Source organism: Palaemon carinicauda, chromosome 30 (assembly GCF_036898095.1).
Source record: "Palaemon carinicauda isolate YSFRI2023 chromosome 30, ASM3689809v2, whole genome shotgun sequence".
Taxonomy (NCBI): Eukaryota; Metazoa; Arthropoda; class Malacostraca; order Decapoda; family Palaemonidae; genus Palaemon; species Palaemon carinicauda.
The window spans coordinates 84,793,004-84,808,353 of record NC_090754.1 but is presented as its reverse complement, the minus strand read 5'-3'; the positions used below and the strand labels follow the sequence as shown (position 1 = coordinate 84,808,353).

General features: G+C 40.9%; 1 protein-coding gene across 3 annotated transcripts in view; it reads left to right on the top strand.

Annotated features, from left to right (window-relative positions):
- mys (myospheroid) overlaps positions 1 to 15,350 on the top strand; it is a 63,258-nt gene that overhangs the window by 21,317 nt on the left and 26,591 nt on the right. For all 3 annotated transcript variants that reach the window (XM_068354130.1, XM_068354132.1, XM_068354131.1), the window contains exons 2-7: positions 10,469 to 10,629; positions 11,235 to 11,499; positions 12,183 to 12,411; positions 12,652 to 12,736; positions 14,631 to 14,801; positions 15,102 to 15,200. In XM_068354130.1, the coding sequence (XP_068210231.1) occupies positions 10,495 to 10,629; positions 11,235 to 11,499; positions 12,183 to 12,411; positions 12,652 to 12,736; positions 14,631 to 14,801; positions 15,102 to 15,200 (984 nt within the window). In that variant the 5' untranslated portion in view covers positions 10,469 to 10,494. The remainder of the gene's footprint in view (positions 1 to 10,468; positions 10,630 to 11,234; positions 11,500 to 12,182; positions 12,412 to 12,651; positions 12,737 to 14,630; positions 14,802 to 15,101; positions 15,201 to 15,350) is intronic.

Below are 15,350 nucleotides of genomic sequence, written 5' to 3'. Positions count from 1 at the left end.
TTTCGTACTCCTTTGACAGTTTCAAATTCCCTGGAGGAATGGAAAACAAGTTGTAAGAGAAGTGTACGTACCCTATAATACTCTTTGCAACCGAACGTCCAAAAATATCTAAAAGAATTGCTACATATTCTGCAGCCAAAAAATCGTGTTTTTATTATTATTATTACTACTACTACTACTACTACTACTACTACTACTACTACTACTACTACTACTACTACTACTACTACTACTACTTGCTAAGCTACAGCCCTAGTTGGAAAAGCAGAATGCTACAAGCCCGAGGGCTCCAACAGGGAAAATAGCCCAGTGAGGAAAGAAATAAGGAAATAAATCAACTACAAGCGAAGTAATTAACAATTAAATGAAACAGTAATAAAACAAATTCATATATAAACCATAAACACTTAAAAACAAGAAGAAAAGAGATAAAAAAGAATAGTGTGCCCAATTATACCCTCAAGCAAGAGAATGGTTATAGATGGTTTTAAATTATTGGAGACAAGATATAAATCTACTGAAGGATTTAGAGCGTTCAAATATGCGACCCGAGCCTATACAATAAGCTCCACTAGACTTTCGAAAGACAATATATTAAGGCTTAAAGAGGAAACTGAAGACTTTTGTTTTCTAAATGCTTCAGTAATGTGGATTTGACAATGAACGAGCAATAAAGGGTGTGAAATGCTGAATACCTTGGAATTCCTATAATAAAATGACTGAAGGTTCCATGGAGAGTAGGGTTCCCCTGCAGTATAATAGGACCAGAAAAGCAGCCCTTAAAGTATGAGATCATCCATCCATTCTTCAACCACTGCCTGGCATTCATTAATGCCAATAGCGAGTATAACGAGGGAAGGACTAAACCACACCTTGACTCCCCCTCCCCCCGCCCCCGTTGGCATAGTCTTTGATAATGGAAGGAGAATGCCTTGGTATAGAATGTGGGTTGGTGGAGTATTATGACGGGATGGCATTCTCTCTCTCTCTCTCTCTCTCTCTCTCTCTCTCTCTGATTGATAGTGGTTTCGTATTATCAAATCGTGCATGTTTGTGTTGTCAAAACATTAAATTACGACCGGGATGTTATATAGTCGGGAGTTTTTGTTCGGGGGGAGAGAGAGAGAGAGAGAGAGAGAGAGAGAGAGAGAGTGTGTATATATTTAACTCCCTCAAATTTGTCATGGAGAGAGAGGGGCCCTTTTATTTACTCTCTCTCTCTCTCTCTCTCTCTCTCTCTCTCTCTCTCTCTTTCGTTACAAGCAGGATCTACCCGTCTTGTCTCGCCACCTGAATGGTATGTTGGTATGTATTCATTTCCTTGTATCATTTTCATCGAGTTCGTGCTTGGCAATGTATTACTATTGCAATTATCATGATCTGTCGTTGGTGTTTAACTTTTGTAGCATCTTAAAATCTTCCTTAGTAGGTTGAAAATCTAACTCTCTTATATATTAAGACATATACAGAGTCTTTGTTTCCTTGTTAATTTGTTCTGGGATTTTTGTGGTTTGACGAAATTGGACGGGGGTTGTGGTTGTTGATAGCACTTGACTTGCGTAGCCGTTGCTCGTTGTAATCACACACTTCGATGTAATTCAATCTCTCTCTCTCTCTCTCTCTCTCTCTCTCTCTCTCTCGACCATATAAAATCCCGGTCGTAATTCAATGCTCAAGGCAAAACACACACACAAACACACACGGGATTTCAAGATACAACTCCACAATCAATCAGAGAGAGAGAGAGAGAGAGAGAGAGAGAGAGAGAGAGAGAGAGAGACATCATTCATTACCGACTAATCATTGTTAATTATTTTTAGTAACAACAAACCCTTTTCTCACCATCGTTCTTCCCTATGAATATTGATTGATGTCATCAGAGAGGAAACCCGACCTCAACTGTGATAAGTCGATACCAAGAGATTTAACCCCCACACTGACCACACACTATAGAGCCCCTATCATTGCATTGCTAGCTTACTCGACACAATCCTCCTACGAGCTATATGCGCGCGTGTGTGTGTGTGTGTGTGTGTGTGTATGTGTGTGTGTGTGAGGCCTAACTTCTTTTAAATGTGGCAAAGTATATTCGTAATGGTCAGGAGTAATCCCACACACAACTCCCCTGCAATGTTTGAGAGAGAGAGAGAGAGAGAGAGAGAGAGAGAGAGAGTAAACCTTCACACATCTGCAATGTTACGAGAGAGAGAGAGAGAGAGAGAGAGAGAGAGAGAGAGAATTTCTCGAGAGAGAGAGAGAATTTCTCTCTCTCTCTCTCTCTCTCTCTCTCTCTCTCTCTCTCATACACATTCCTTCCTGTTTGCCATCCAATATCCAGACAATACCTGACGAGTGACTCATTCGCCGAGCAACAATTTTATCCTCATTCCCTGACGCATCAAAATCACCGTAGATGACCTTATCCTTAAAAGAATTGGTGCCGAATTAGATCACTGGTCAGTTGGAACACTGTCGTGCGGTTTCCCGTTTTCCTGTCGTAAGTGTTTCTCGTAACGTTCTTGACGTCATCCGTAACACTGTGGGATCTGAGGATGATGAGTGATGTTTCCAAAATAGCGCGTGATAACTTCGGGAGGAAATCGTGGGAGATGGGAAGGCTTGCCGGCGGTTATTATAGTAATTCGTGTCAGGGTATGTATTGTATAGATTTTACTTTGCCATTACACATTTTGATTGTAAGGATTATTATTAGGAGCATTTTATCATAAAAAGAAATATTATTAATATACTTGCTAAGCTACAACCCTAGTTTGAAAAGAAGAATGCTACAAGCCCAAAGGGCTCTAACAAGGAAAATAGCCTAGTGAAAAAAGAAAATAAAGAAATAAACTACAAGAGGAGTTTAAAACAATAACATTAAGATAAATCTTATATATATAAACTATAAATCTTTAAAATACCAAGAAAATAAGAACTTCAAATAACAATAAGAGGGGAAACTACAAGAATAGTGTGCCAGGGTATAGTTCTTATTAGACAAGTGCCAAGGACATTGATTTGTATTCAGGCCCTTCACAAAGTCGAATGCTTGCATCTTGGAAAGAGGAAGCAAAGGTGGGTAAGGCATTCGTTTACTCATGGGTAATAACAGCGAATAATAGAACAACTACGATAGTAAATATAGACGTCCTTGATAAGGAGATATTTAAGTAAAAATGTGAATAGATATTTCTAAAATTTGATGATAAGCCAATAGACTATTCTTAAGCATATCTTTAAAGTACCAAGGTCGATGGAAAGTCAGGGTACAGAAGAAATTGTAATGCCCATTTACTAGGTGAAAATAGGGTAACATGAAACTTTTGGTAAACAAAATGAGATTATGAAAAGTAAAACACAACTTTCTATAAAAAGAAAAGTGTTTAATCAGTTGGTCCTACAAGTTTTAACTTAGCCATCTGGAACTTGGAGCCGTACTAAAGCCTTCGAACATAAGCTAGTTACAAATGAAAAAGCTATGGAAAGAATAATGATGGGAATTACACTAAGAGACAGAAAGGGATCAACATGAATACGAGAGCAAGCTAAAGTAGAAGATATTCTAACAACATGTCAGAAATTGAACGAACATGGACAGGACATATAATGAAAAAGACAGATAATGGATGAACATTAGGATTAACAGAATGGGTCCCAAGAAATTGCAAAAGAAGTAGGGGAAGGAAGAGAAGACAATGGATTGACAAACTAAGTTTGCAGGTATGACTGGCATAGAAAGACCAAAAAACGGATGCAATTGGAAAGAAATTTCTGAGGCCTTGTTCCGCAGTGGATTAGTAATTTTCTGATGATATATATGTATGTGTGTATATACAGTATATATATATATATATATATACAGTATATATATATGTGTATATATATATATATATATATATTATATATATATGCATGCATACATACACACACACACATATATATATATATATACATATACTGTATATATATATATATATATATGTGTGTGTGTGTGTGCCCATATATACACATATATGCATATATATATGTATATATATGTGTATATATATATATATATATATATGTATATGTGTGTATATACAGTATATATATATATATATATATTCTGTGACACCTTTATTTCGCCGCCGGAGTGGATCCTCATTCCCTATGCCCTGGGTGCAGAGGTCATAGGTGTTCTGAAGGCTCCCCCTGCCATGTATGTTGAGAGTGGTCACCCTCTCAGTGGGAAAAGTTCGAGAGAAGAGGAAGAAGAGGAAATCCAAGGAGGACTTTTTACCTCCAGGTTCGCCATCGAAAGGTAAGGAATTTCCGGCCTCTTCTTTGGCCTCTCGTTCTCTCCCTTGAGACTTCTTTGCCTCCCTCCTTCGGGCGGAAGTCAAGGAAGAGTGGCGCCATTGATTTAATCCCCAATCCTCTTGGTCAGGCAGATCCCGTTGCCTTCCCTAGTGGGGCAATGTTTTCCGCCACCGGGAATGACTCCATTACCACTTTCATTCCAGATCATGTACAAGCGGTATGGCCTTCCCTTGGACTTCCTGGTTCTCCTTCGGAGGAAGCTTGGAACCAGTTCCTCGCAGGCAAGGTGGTGCCTCAAGTCCTTTCCTCCTCCTCATCGTCCTCGCCCCTCTTTGAAGGCTAGGAGGGAGAGAGAGAAGAGGAAAAGGAGAGCTCGCTCACCTTCGCCTAGACGTTCTCGCCGGAGAGACAGGCGGCATAGGAAGAGACATCATCGTTCTCGCTCTTCCTCGCCTTCTGTCTCTTCATGAAACGTCTCGCTTCAAGACTATAAGCGCTCTCGTCGTAAACCTAAGAAGAGCGTTTCCTCTCGTCATCGTTCTGCCTCATTGTCGTCTTCCTCTCGCAAGGGATCATCAAAGCGCTTCAAGAAAAAGAGCACTACGTTATGTTCTCGCTCTTTGTCACAAGAGAACTCTTCAAAGCATAATAAGCGCTCCCTTAAGAGAAGCTCTTCCCACAATTTTTCATCTCATCGCGCCAGGAGCGTGGCCAAGGGCAAACCGCGCCCTGACCTCGAACTCTCTCCTTCACATGTTAGTTTGAGGATCTCCGATCGCGCTAGGAAAGTCATAAAGAGCGCTTTTCACTTTCGCTCTTTATCATCAGAGAAAGATCGCTCTCGCCCTTTGACTTCTCGATCTCGCAAGTCTCCGATCATACTCTCATGGGGTCAATCACCTCGCCCTTGTGTTTCAGACAGGACAAAATCCCTGGTTCCCTTGCTCCCTAATGAGTTAGGGAATACGAGCCTCTCGAAAACCTTGGAAGAAGATGCAGGTGTTCAACCCTTCTTCTCTTCTTTTAAGACCAGAGGGAAGAGGCCAGATCTCCGATCAATTCGGCCTCTTCCACCTCGTCCTTCAGAACTTTCAAAGAGGAATCTCTATGGATTCTACTAGGTCAGTGCCAATAATTCGGTCACCTTCTCCTAGATCGTTGACATCCACGCAAGGTCAGGCGTTCATGGCACCATTATCCAGCGCTCAGCCTTCCCCTGTAACAACGGTAACATGGTCTCCTACTTCGCTGTTACCTCCAGACACTCTGACTTCTATTGCTCTTCCCCTTTCAAATAAGAAAGATGTGAGGGGTAAGACAAAAGTTTTCTGCTACTCGTATCCCCACTTCACCTGTAATAACACGCGAGGAATTAGCACAGCCTGAGGATTCCTCGGAAGAGCAGCCATCAAAGGACTCAGACTCCTCCTATTTAAGGGCTCTAAGAACTATGTGTAATATCTCAGGCTTCGGCAATTTACATATGTCTCCTTGACACACTGACACTCCAGCCTTAGACAGGCTATGTCGTCCTCCACCGAACCCTAAGACCAGAATTAAACTTCAATGGTCTGTTCACACTGCAGGCTGTCTGAAGAAGGTCTCGTAGGTGGTCTCGGGAGAAACAGGCTCCTTGAAGTCTCAGGGATCCCATAAATTTTTACAATTCCCGTTTATGAGGCAATAGCACTTTTACAATGCCAGAGATGCCAACCCTTCTCCTCTGATTTTGGATCCCCTCATGGCGACGCTGACACCTGGCTGTTCCTTGGAGAGACTCTACTCTTCCAGTCTCTTTCTCAGCCACAGAAGCCCCGGCAATGAAAGCTGGTTCAATATCCCTTCTGGAGGCTTTATCTTGGTTTGAAACGTGGTCTGGTACAGTCGGCTATCTCGCGAGTCACGAGGACCTGTCAAACCACGACTCCACGCAGTCCCTACAGGAAGTCCTAACTGCTGGGACCAAGACAATGGACTTACTAACTGCTACAACAGCGACCATGTGGGGCAATTGGGTTCTCAAAAGGAGGGAATCAGTAGTTTCCAGACTTCATAGGAGTATCGGTAAGGCCAAGAGATCAGATTTGAGAAACTTGGACCTTCTACAATCTCTCCTCTTTTCCAAGCAGACAGGTTCCTCTACCTTATATACTGTACTTGGAGGAAAGAGACGCAGGACACTGCGATGCAAAAGGCTGCCTCCTTTTGTACATTGCAACAGCAGCCAACTCCACAACCTAAGACCACAATTCCAGCTCCACTTCCAGCCAAGAGCCTCAGCCGCCCCTCCTTTGTAGCCAAACCTATGGGCAGAGGAAAGTTGACTCCTCCCTAGGCAAAAGGCAGAGGGAGGAACCCTAGATAGAAATAGGGTCTCGTTTCCCCCCTTCCAGTGTGTAGGGGGTACCTGTAGTTGAGTTGGGGAAGATGGAAAGCTATGGGGGCCATGCAATGGACCATCAAGTTGCTACATTGGGGGTACCGCATCCCCTTCATAGGCCTTACTCCTCCAATCTCCTCCTCCCAGGTCCCTCGGAATTGTGGGAAACAGCAAGCCCTAGCTCAGGAAATCCAGAGTATGCTTCTAAAGGGCACCATCCAACAGGTCCCCAACATCTCCCAGGGGGTTTTTCAGTCGCCTCTTTCTGGAGACAGCAGCCTCCGTGATCCAAGTGGTGCGTCAAGGAGACTTTATGGCATCTGTGGATGTAAAAGACTCATATTTCCAAGTACCAATCCATCTCTCAACTCGGAAATTCCTTCGCTTTGTGGTTCAGGGTCGAAGCTTCAAGTTCAAAGTACAGTACTATGCTTCAGCCTCTCGACCGCCCCACAGGTGTTTACAAGGGTTTTCGAACTCGTTTCCTCCTGGGCACACAAGCACGGGATACGCCTGCTAAGGTATCTGGATGATTGCCTACTTCTGGCCTCGTCCAGGGAACAAGCTCTGAATCACCTGAGAAGGCTTCTCAACCTTTGCAAGGATCTGGGGATTCTTGTAAATGTAGAGAAGTCTTCTTTGAGTCCGACTCAAGTCATGAACTATCTGGGGATGTCCATCAACTCCCAGGTAGGGAGAGTGTTTCCCTTCGGAAGACAGACTTCTGAGACTGGAACAATCCATCGCCCAACTCTTGTCTCCACTGCCTCCTCCAGCCATTTTGTGGCAGAGTCGTCTGGGCCATCTTTCCTCACTGGAAAAACTAGTTCCAGGCGGAAGATCAAGAATGCGAAGTCTCCAGTGGCATCTGAAGACCCATTGATCCCAAAAGAATGATTCTCCATTCTTGCCAGTGGAGGTTCCAGCTGTTGTGATACAAGATCTTCAGTAGTGGTCAGCTAGAGAAAATACCCAGATGGGCATTCCTCTCCAAAGCCCCAATTGCTTTTCGGACGCGTTACTACGGGGCTGGGGTTCCCACCTAGGCCCGAAGTTAGCATCAGGAGTCTGGTCTCCGATAGAACAAACTCCATATAAATCACCTGGAATTGTTAGCAACCTGGAAAGGCCTAAAATACTTTGTAGAAGATCTACAAGGACAAGAGGTGGTGCTGATGGGTGACAACTTCACAACCGTCTCGTACATCAACAAGCAAGGGGGTACTCTGGCAAGAGACCTCTGTCTTCTAGCAGTACAGATTTGCCAGTGGGCGGAAGGTCATGACATTTCTCTCTCAGCCAGGTTTATTCTGGGTCGAAGAAACATTGTGGCGGATCAGATAAGCAGGCATCACCAAGTGTTGAGTGGCGAATGGTCTTTGGATCTTCGAGTAGCGAAGGCAGTAATAGCTTTGTTGGGTTCCCCACAATAGACCTGTTCGCCACTTCTCTGAATGCGAAACTTCCCTGCTACGGTTCTCCAGTTCCAGATCATCAGGCAGCAGTCCAGGACGCCCTTCAACAGTCTTGGGACAACCTGGACGCATACGCCTTTCCACCCTTTTGCCCACTGAGAAGTGTGATCAACAAACTCAGGACCTCCCGGAACTGCAAGCTAACCCTAACAGCTCCGGCATGGCCAAGCAGAGAATGGTACGCAGACTGTCTTTCCCTTCTGGTTCAGGTTCCAAGGTTCTTTCTCCAGAACCCCTTTGGCTGACGCAACCACACAGTGGTGTCCCCCACGGGAGAATTCCCTTACTGAAACTTCACACCTGGAGGCTATCCAGTCACTCCTCTGACGCAGAGGCTTTTCAGAGAGTGGCTGAGCACATGTCCAGGCACTTGCGGCAATCTTCCACAAACCCCTACCAAGCAAGATGGAGAGTGTTTGCAGCTTGGTGTAGAAGGCGAGGCATGTCTCCACTTGATCCCTCTCTTCCTTTAGTGGCAGACTTCCTTTTGTACCTCAGGGAGGAAAAGCTCCTCTCAGTCTCAGCGATTAAGGGCTATCGCTCAGCCTTGAGCCTCATCTGTAGACTGAGAGGGGTTGGCCTTTCCGCCTCGGAAGATATCGCCTTGTTGATTCGAGGTTTTGTGAGATCTTGCCCTCCAGTTGAGATTAGACCACCACCTTGTGACGTGTCTCTGGTCTTACATTCCTTGAAGGGTCTGCCTTATGAGCCTTAGATAGGACCTCAGACTACTTTCTGACCCTTAAGACCATCTTCCTAGTAGCTCTGGCCTCGGCTAAAAGGGTCAGTGAGCTACATGGTCTGTCTTACGATGTCACCCATTCTAGGGGATGGAGGGAAGTCTCTCAACTTCGTGCCAGGCTTTGTGGCTAAGACTCAGAATCCTTCGTCTGCCGATGAGAGGTTTCGAGAATTTCAATTTTCCATCCTCAATAAGGTAGCACAGGATACAGACCAATTGTTACTGTGCCCAGTCAGGGCGCTAAGGAAATACCTGAAGTGCACCAGACCTTTCAGACCACGTCTCCATCACCTCTTCCTTAGTACCAACAAGGTAAAGAAGAGAGTCTCTCGCAACACCATCTCTTTCTGGCTCAAGAAAGTTATTGCGAGGGCTATTCATGGAGACCCAGAGGCAGCACAACCCAAATCCCATTAAGTTAGGGGAGTGGCTGCCTCACTGGCATTTAAGAGAAATTTCTCAGTCTCCTAAGTCTTAAGAGCTGGAGTCTGGAAATGCCAATCTACATTCACCGCTCACTATTTGAGCAATGTGACACAGGTCTCTAGACAACTTTTCAAGAAGGCCAATTGTGGCAGGTCAACAGGTGCTGTAGCTAGCTACCCTACTCCCTTTCAGGGGACAGTAGCCATTGGTTGAGGATCCTGTGTTACACTAGGTTTTAAGAAGGACATCCATCTATCTTCTTCGTTTCCTTCTCCCTCCCATCTGGGTATCCTGGTCTGTAGCCAATTTCAACTGGACTCGCCACTCGCCAATGGAAATAAGGTATGAAACTCGTCTGGTTCCTCTCACAGGGTATAAGTATACTGTACTCATAGTCATGAGGTTTCCCCTTTTCATCCTAAGTATGAAAGGGTCCGAGTTGAATGTTCCTGACCCAGTTCATCCTGAAACATTTGTTTCCATGAAGCTACAAACTTTCAGTTGTGCTAAGATTATGGGGATCTACAAAGAAAGAAGATTGACCGGAGATTTTTTCTTCGAGAGTCTAGTCTGAGGACTATCTTCCTTATGAATAGGGAACTCCTTGGCCACCCTAGCCTCAGGACTAAGTCTCCTATGGTAAAGAATGAGGGTTTGTATCAGTTTAGGAACAAATGACAAACTTGTAACAGAGTTTGTATTTTTCCTAACATACAAACCAGAATTTTTTACACAAATCATCCCTCCATCACCGCCCCCTAGAATAGTCCTAGCTAGAATTCGATTGAAGGTAAACAGTAGCTACCGTCTGGCGGTCCCCCACCGCTAACAGGTGGATAACTACCTGCCTGGTCGTTAACGACCTTGTTAAGGTTTTTCTACCGTATTTTCCAGCTCGCGTTAGAATATCTCCCATATTAAAGAATTCGGGTTTGTATGTTAGGAAAAATACAAACTCTGTTACAAGTTTGTCATGTTTAAAAGCTCTTATAATTAGGAAAATAATTAAGGGTTCTGTGGCTTACAGTTGCAATCCTGTTTTTGTGGATTATATGTGATTTACATTTGATGAAGTGAGACTACTGTATTTTAAAAGAAATGTATAAACAGTTATTTTTACTAAAGGTTTATTATATTATTTTTCAGGAGTAGTTACTGGTAAAATATCTAAAATGCGGGTCAAAACGTTACTGCTGTTGGTGGCGTCTCTGGTTGGCATCGGTTGGGCATCGCAAGAATGCCGAAATATGGCATCTTGCTCGGCTTGCATTCAGACGCCTAACTGTATGTGGTGTGGAAAATCAGGAGTGAGTATCAGGTTATTTAGGTTTTGAAAAGGTTTGAAATTTATTAACTGTACTGTATTGTACAGTATAGGATTTTAAATTTTCTTCATTCAAGTTAATTCTTTACATTCTTGTGATTGTTCTTACACAGTGGTCTGTTTATTTAACGGAAGAAAGTAGGTAGTGCATTCTATTCTATTCAATTTAATGTTAAGGATACCTTCATTGTTTTAGGATCACATACTCACTTGATGTACACTTGAATAGGCAGTACAGTATTGTAATGTTATTAAAGGATGCTAGTATTCAAATATTGTAATGTTGTTATCATAGTATCATAGTGTGCATAATTGAATACTTACTGTATACAATATTTAACTCTTTTATTTTAGAATGTTGCTTCAATTTCATTACCAAGCTTTTAATACAATTTCCTTAAATGTTCACACAAAGTTTGTAAGATTTTATACCTTGTACAGAATCAAAACTGTTTTCTTAAAATAGCTTCTGAGTATGGGAAAGAAAACTCTTGTGTTTCTCTTTTCAGTGAGGGATTATATCTTGCATTTCTGTTGCTATTTTGTTTATCTGTTGTTAATATTGTTACTCCTTTACTTTCCCTACAGAATTTTTCCGAAGATGGCGGGAAAGAACTTCCGAGGTGTATTAAACGAACTGATGACATTGCCTCTAGGTGGCGAAGTGCTTGTGGGGCAGACGGCAATATCTATGCACCTGAGAACTACTTTGAATCAATTAGGAATGAAGAATTAACTGCTGCGGGAGTTTTGGCAGGATCAGCAGTGGCTGGTGGAGAGGGCAGCGCTTCGGCGTCTGGCGAGAGCGTAGTTCAGATTCAGCCGCAACATGTTGCCATGTCTCTCCGAGTTTGTAAGTTGGCTATAGATTACAATATAGCCTCTGTACCGTGGTCCTCCGCTGTCTTGGGTTAGAGGTCTCTTGCTTGAGGATACACTTAGGCACACTATTCTATCGGTTCCTGGTTTATTTTCCTCTCTGGGGTATTTTCCCTGTTGGAGCCCTTGGCTTATAACATCTTGCTTTTCCAACTAGGGTTGTAGTTTAGCTAATAATGTTGATATTATTGATACTTTTTTTATTCTCCATAGTACACTATATATGTATGAGCATCTGTTCAGAATTCTTGTGTCATGATTTGCATAACCTGATTGTTGAAATAAATAGAGTTGAGGAAATTTTATTTATTTTTCATAAATACAGAGCAATGTATGAGGTAAATCCCCCTTCCTCAAGGGGATAGAACCAGTCGACCAGTGATCTCCGATTGGTGATAATGGTTAGCTATTCGATAATTGAAAAAATGGTCATTTTTACATATAAAAAGTGTGGATTTTATTAGATATATACTTATTGGTAGGAGATAGTATTAGACATAAGTATTTTAATGAATCAATTGCTCGTTTAACATGTAGATTGCCTGATAGAATTCAAATCCTAGAATTAGACACACTCTCTTGGACTCGGTTTAGGAGCTTTACTTATTTCAAGTTAGTGGTCAGGTTACACAAAAAACTTTTTTTTGTCTTTTACAGTGGAAACTAGCAGCATGCAGGTGACGTTCCGTCAAGCCGAGGATTATCCAGTAGATCTGTACTATCTTATGGATCTCTCGAAATCTATGGAGGACGACAAGGAATCTCTTTCCAAACTTGGAACACTCTTAGCCTTTGAGATGCAGAAAATTACCAGGAATTTCAGGCTTGGATTTGGATCATTTGTTGACAAAGTCGTAATGCCCTATGTTAGCACAGTCCCTGAGAAGTAAGTTGAGAAAATCAAGATTATCGAATTTATAAAATGCTTTGAATCAAAGAAAAATGGCTTTCCATCATTCTTATAAATGGAGGTGTTATTAAGTTGTGATTGCAAGAGAAATTATAGTGAAACTGATACGCTGACAGATGAATTACTTTTGTGATACTTGTGAGCAATGCAATGCTTATGTTTTATCAGGATTTTGAAAGGAAACATTTCTGTTATGACCATTTTATCAATTCCCAGACTAGAACGACCGTGTAAGGAATGTGCAGCGCCATACGGTTTCAAGAATGCCTTGCCACTCACCACCAATGCTGAAGCCTTTGCAGTAAGTTATTACTTTTGTTACTATTATTGCATTCCACGATTTATTATATAATTTACAAAAGCAAGCCAGAATTGAGAAAAATATTGTCTAGTCTATTCTCTTAACGAGTATTGAGTACTGAAGTATTGAGTAATGAAGGACACTCCAAAATCAAACCATTGTTCTCTAGTTTGGGGGGTAGTGCCCTAGCCTCTGTACCATGGCTGCCTTCCACTGTCTTGGATTAGAGTTTACTTGCTCTAGGGTACACTCGGGCATGCTGCTCTGGTATTTATCTTCCTCTTTTTTTTTAAGTTTTTATAGTTTATGTATGAGAGATCAAATTTAATGTTGTTACTGTTCTTAAAATATTTTATTTTGATTGTATTACTTCTCTTGTAGTGTATTCGTGTTTCCTTACCTCACTCAGCTATTTTCCCTGTTGGAGCCCTTGGACTTATAGCATCTTGCTTTTCTAACTAGGGTTGTAGTTTAGCTTATAATACTGTAGTGGTGTTTAAAGCTATTAAGAATAAATATTCTGCCAATTGTGTTAACAAAATTGTTTGTTAGTGGTAGAAATGACAGAGGGAAATAGTGAAATACAATGTTATAGAAAAAATTATGTACAGTACACCAGTGTGCCGTTATACGAACGAGTTCCGTTCCCAAAGAAACATTCGTTAAGCCAAAATTCGTTCATCGAAGCATATTTATTTCCCCATTGACTTTCATCTTAAACATGAGATACTTCCCTACGAGCTCACTAAAGTTTACTTGTTTCCAATAAAAGGCTTAATATATAGTAATGAAATAGAATACCTGAACATATTTGTTTTGTTAACTAGGTAAAGTAATAATAGCCAGAGACATTTTTTGTCTCTGTGAGTAGCAAAAATGAAAAATGAAGCCACAACAATATTTTGAGTACAGGTGTGTCCTCTTAAAAAAAAATGATACTGTAGTATTTAAAAACATGGTTAGTCACTTCATGAAAAGTACAAGTAAAACAAATATACTCTACTAATAATTCTCAAAATAAAAATGTATTTTACTCTATAATAATTCTAAAATTAATAACCATCTTACATTTACAAATTACCGATATAAATGGCTCGTAACTTCACTAAGTAAAATAATTATAATCCAAACAGTGAATGAATATAGAAAAAATGAAAAGTTAGCAGGATCTGTTGGGGTGTGAAACCCTGTGGCAAGTCAAAAATTAAAATATTAGTATATATGCCATTAAAATTGACAGTAAATAATATATGATTAGAATATTTTGAATACAGCTACTTACCTTATTATGATAAAGTGATAGTTTAAGTATTAATTGTTTCCTCTGGGAAGTAAAAAAAGATCCTTCAAAAGTTTGCATTAATCTGCTGATCTGGAAAGCGTAGACGGTAGTATCCACCAAGTTATGAATGAAAACACTGGAAAAGATTAATATTCGGTGTTATTACATCTTAGTATTATAGTAATATGTAAATATTACTTGAATAATTATTGGATACAGTTAAGTGAAACATCAGTTGAATAAAAAAGAAATTTTTACATTGAACACAGCTGTTCGTTCATTTGATTAAATGTGTTCCACATAAAGTGTGGCAATCTTAAACAAACGAATGAACAGCTGATGTTTCACACCCTTTAATTGTATCCACTAGTTATGCTTGTAATATTCACGTATTAGTATCCCATTAAGATATAAAAGCCGCGAATAGTAATCTGCTCCATTGCCTACGTTCATAAGTTGAGGGGCTAATACTACCGTCTATACTTTTTGGATCGAAGTATTGCAATAGCATTTTTATAAAAAGTCAACTTTTATTTTACTTTTTACTCGAGCTATTTTAGAATCATAACCCGTTTTGTCTTTTTATTCTAAAACTTCTGCCTTTATCTACAGGAGGAAGTGCAGAAGGCACCTGTCTCTGGAAACTTGGATGCTCCAGAAGGTGGCTTTGATGCCATTATGCAAGCTGTAGTGTGTCAAGACCAAATCAGGTGGAGACAGGAAGCCCGAAGACTTCTGGTGTTTTCAACTGATGCCGGTTTCCACTATGCTGGGGATGGCAAAGTATGTTGAGTTGGTGTTGTCTTTTTTTCAAGGAATTGAAAAAGGCTAGTGTGAAATACAGCAATGTTTTGATTGGTTTAATGAAACCTGAAGCTTAATTGAATATCTTATTTTTATTTTGATAATATAACCTGAAACATAATGGATTATGTATGGTTTAATTTTATTTATGAAACATGAACAAGTATGTATAGCATTATCTTTATAGATAAAGATTATCTCGAGGCAAGCATTAAAAACATTTCATTTTGTATTTTAAGGCTTGAAGCTGATTGCATACTTCTTTGCTTATCTTTTCAGCTTGGTGGTATTGTGAAACCTAATGATGGAGAATGTCACCTTGATCTTAGTGGGAATTATACACATTCAACACTCCAAGATTATCCATCTGTAGCTCAGGTAGGTAACTTTCGATAGGTATAATTGGGATATCTTGCAAAACAGGTTTAACTGCGTCTCCTGGATAGACAGGGTTGTGTCTGTTATAGGGAAAACGTTATATGTACAGTAAATATGGCTGCCTAAAACTTAGAAAGCATTTGAAGGAAA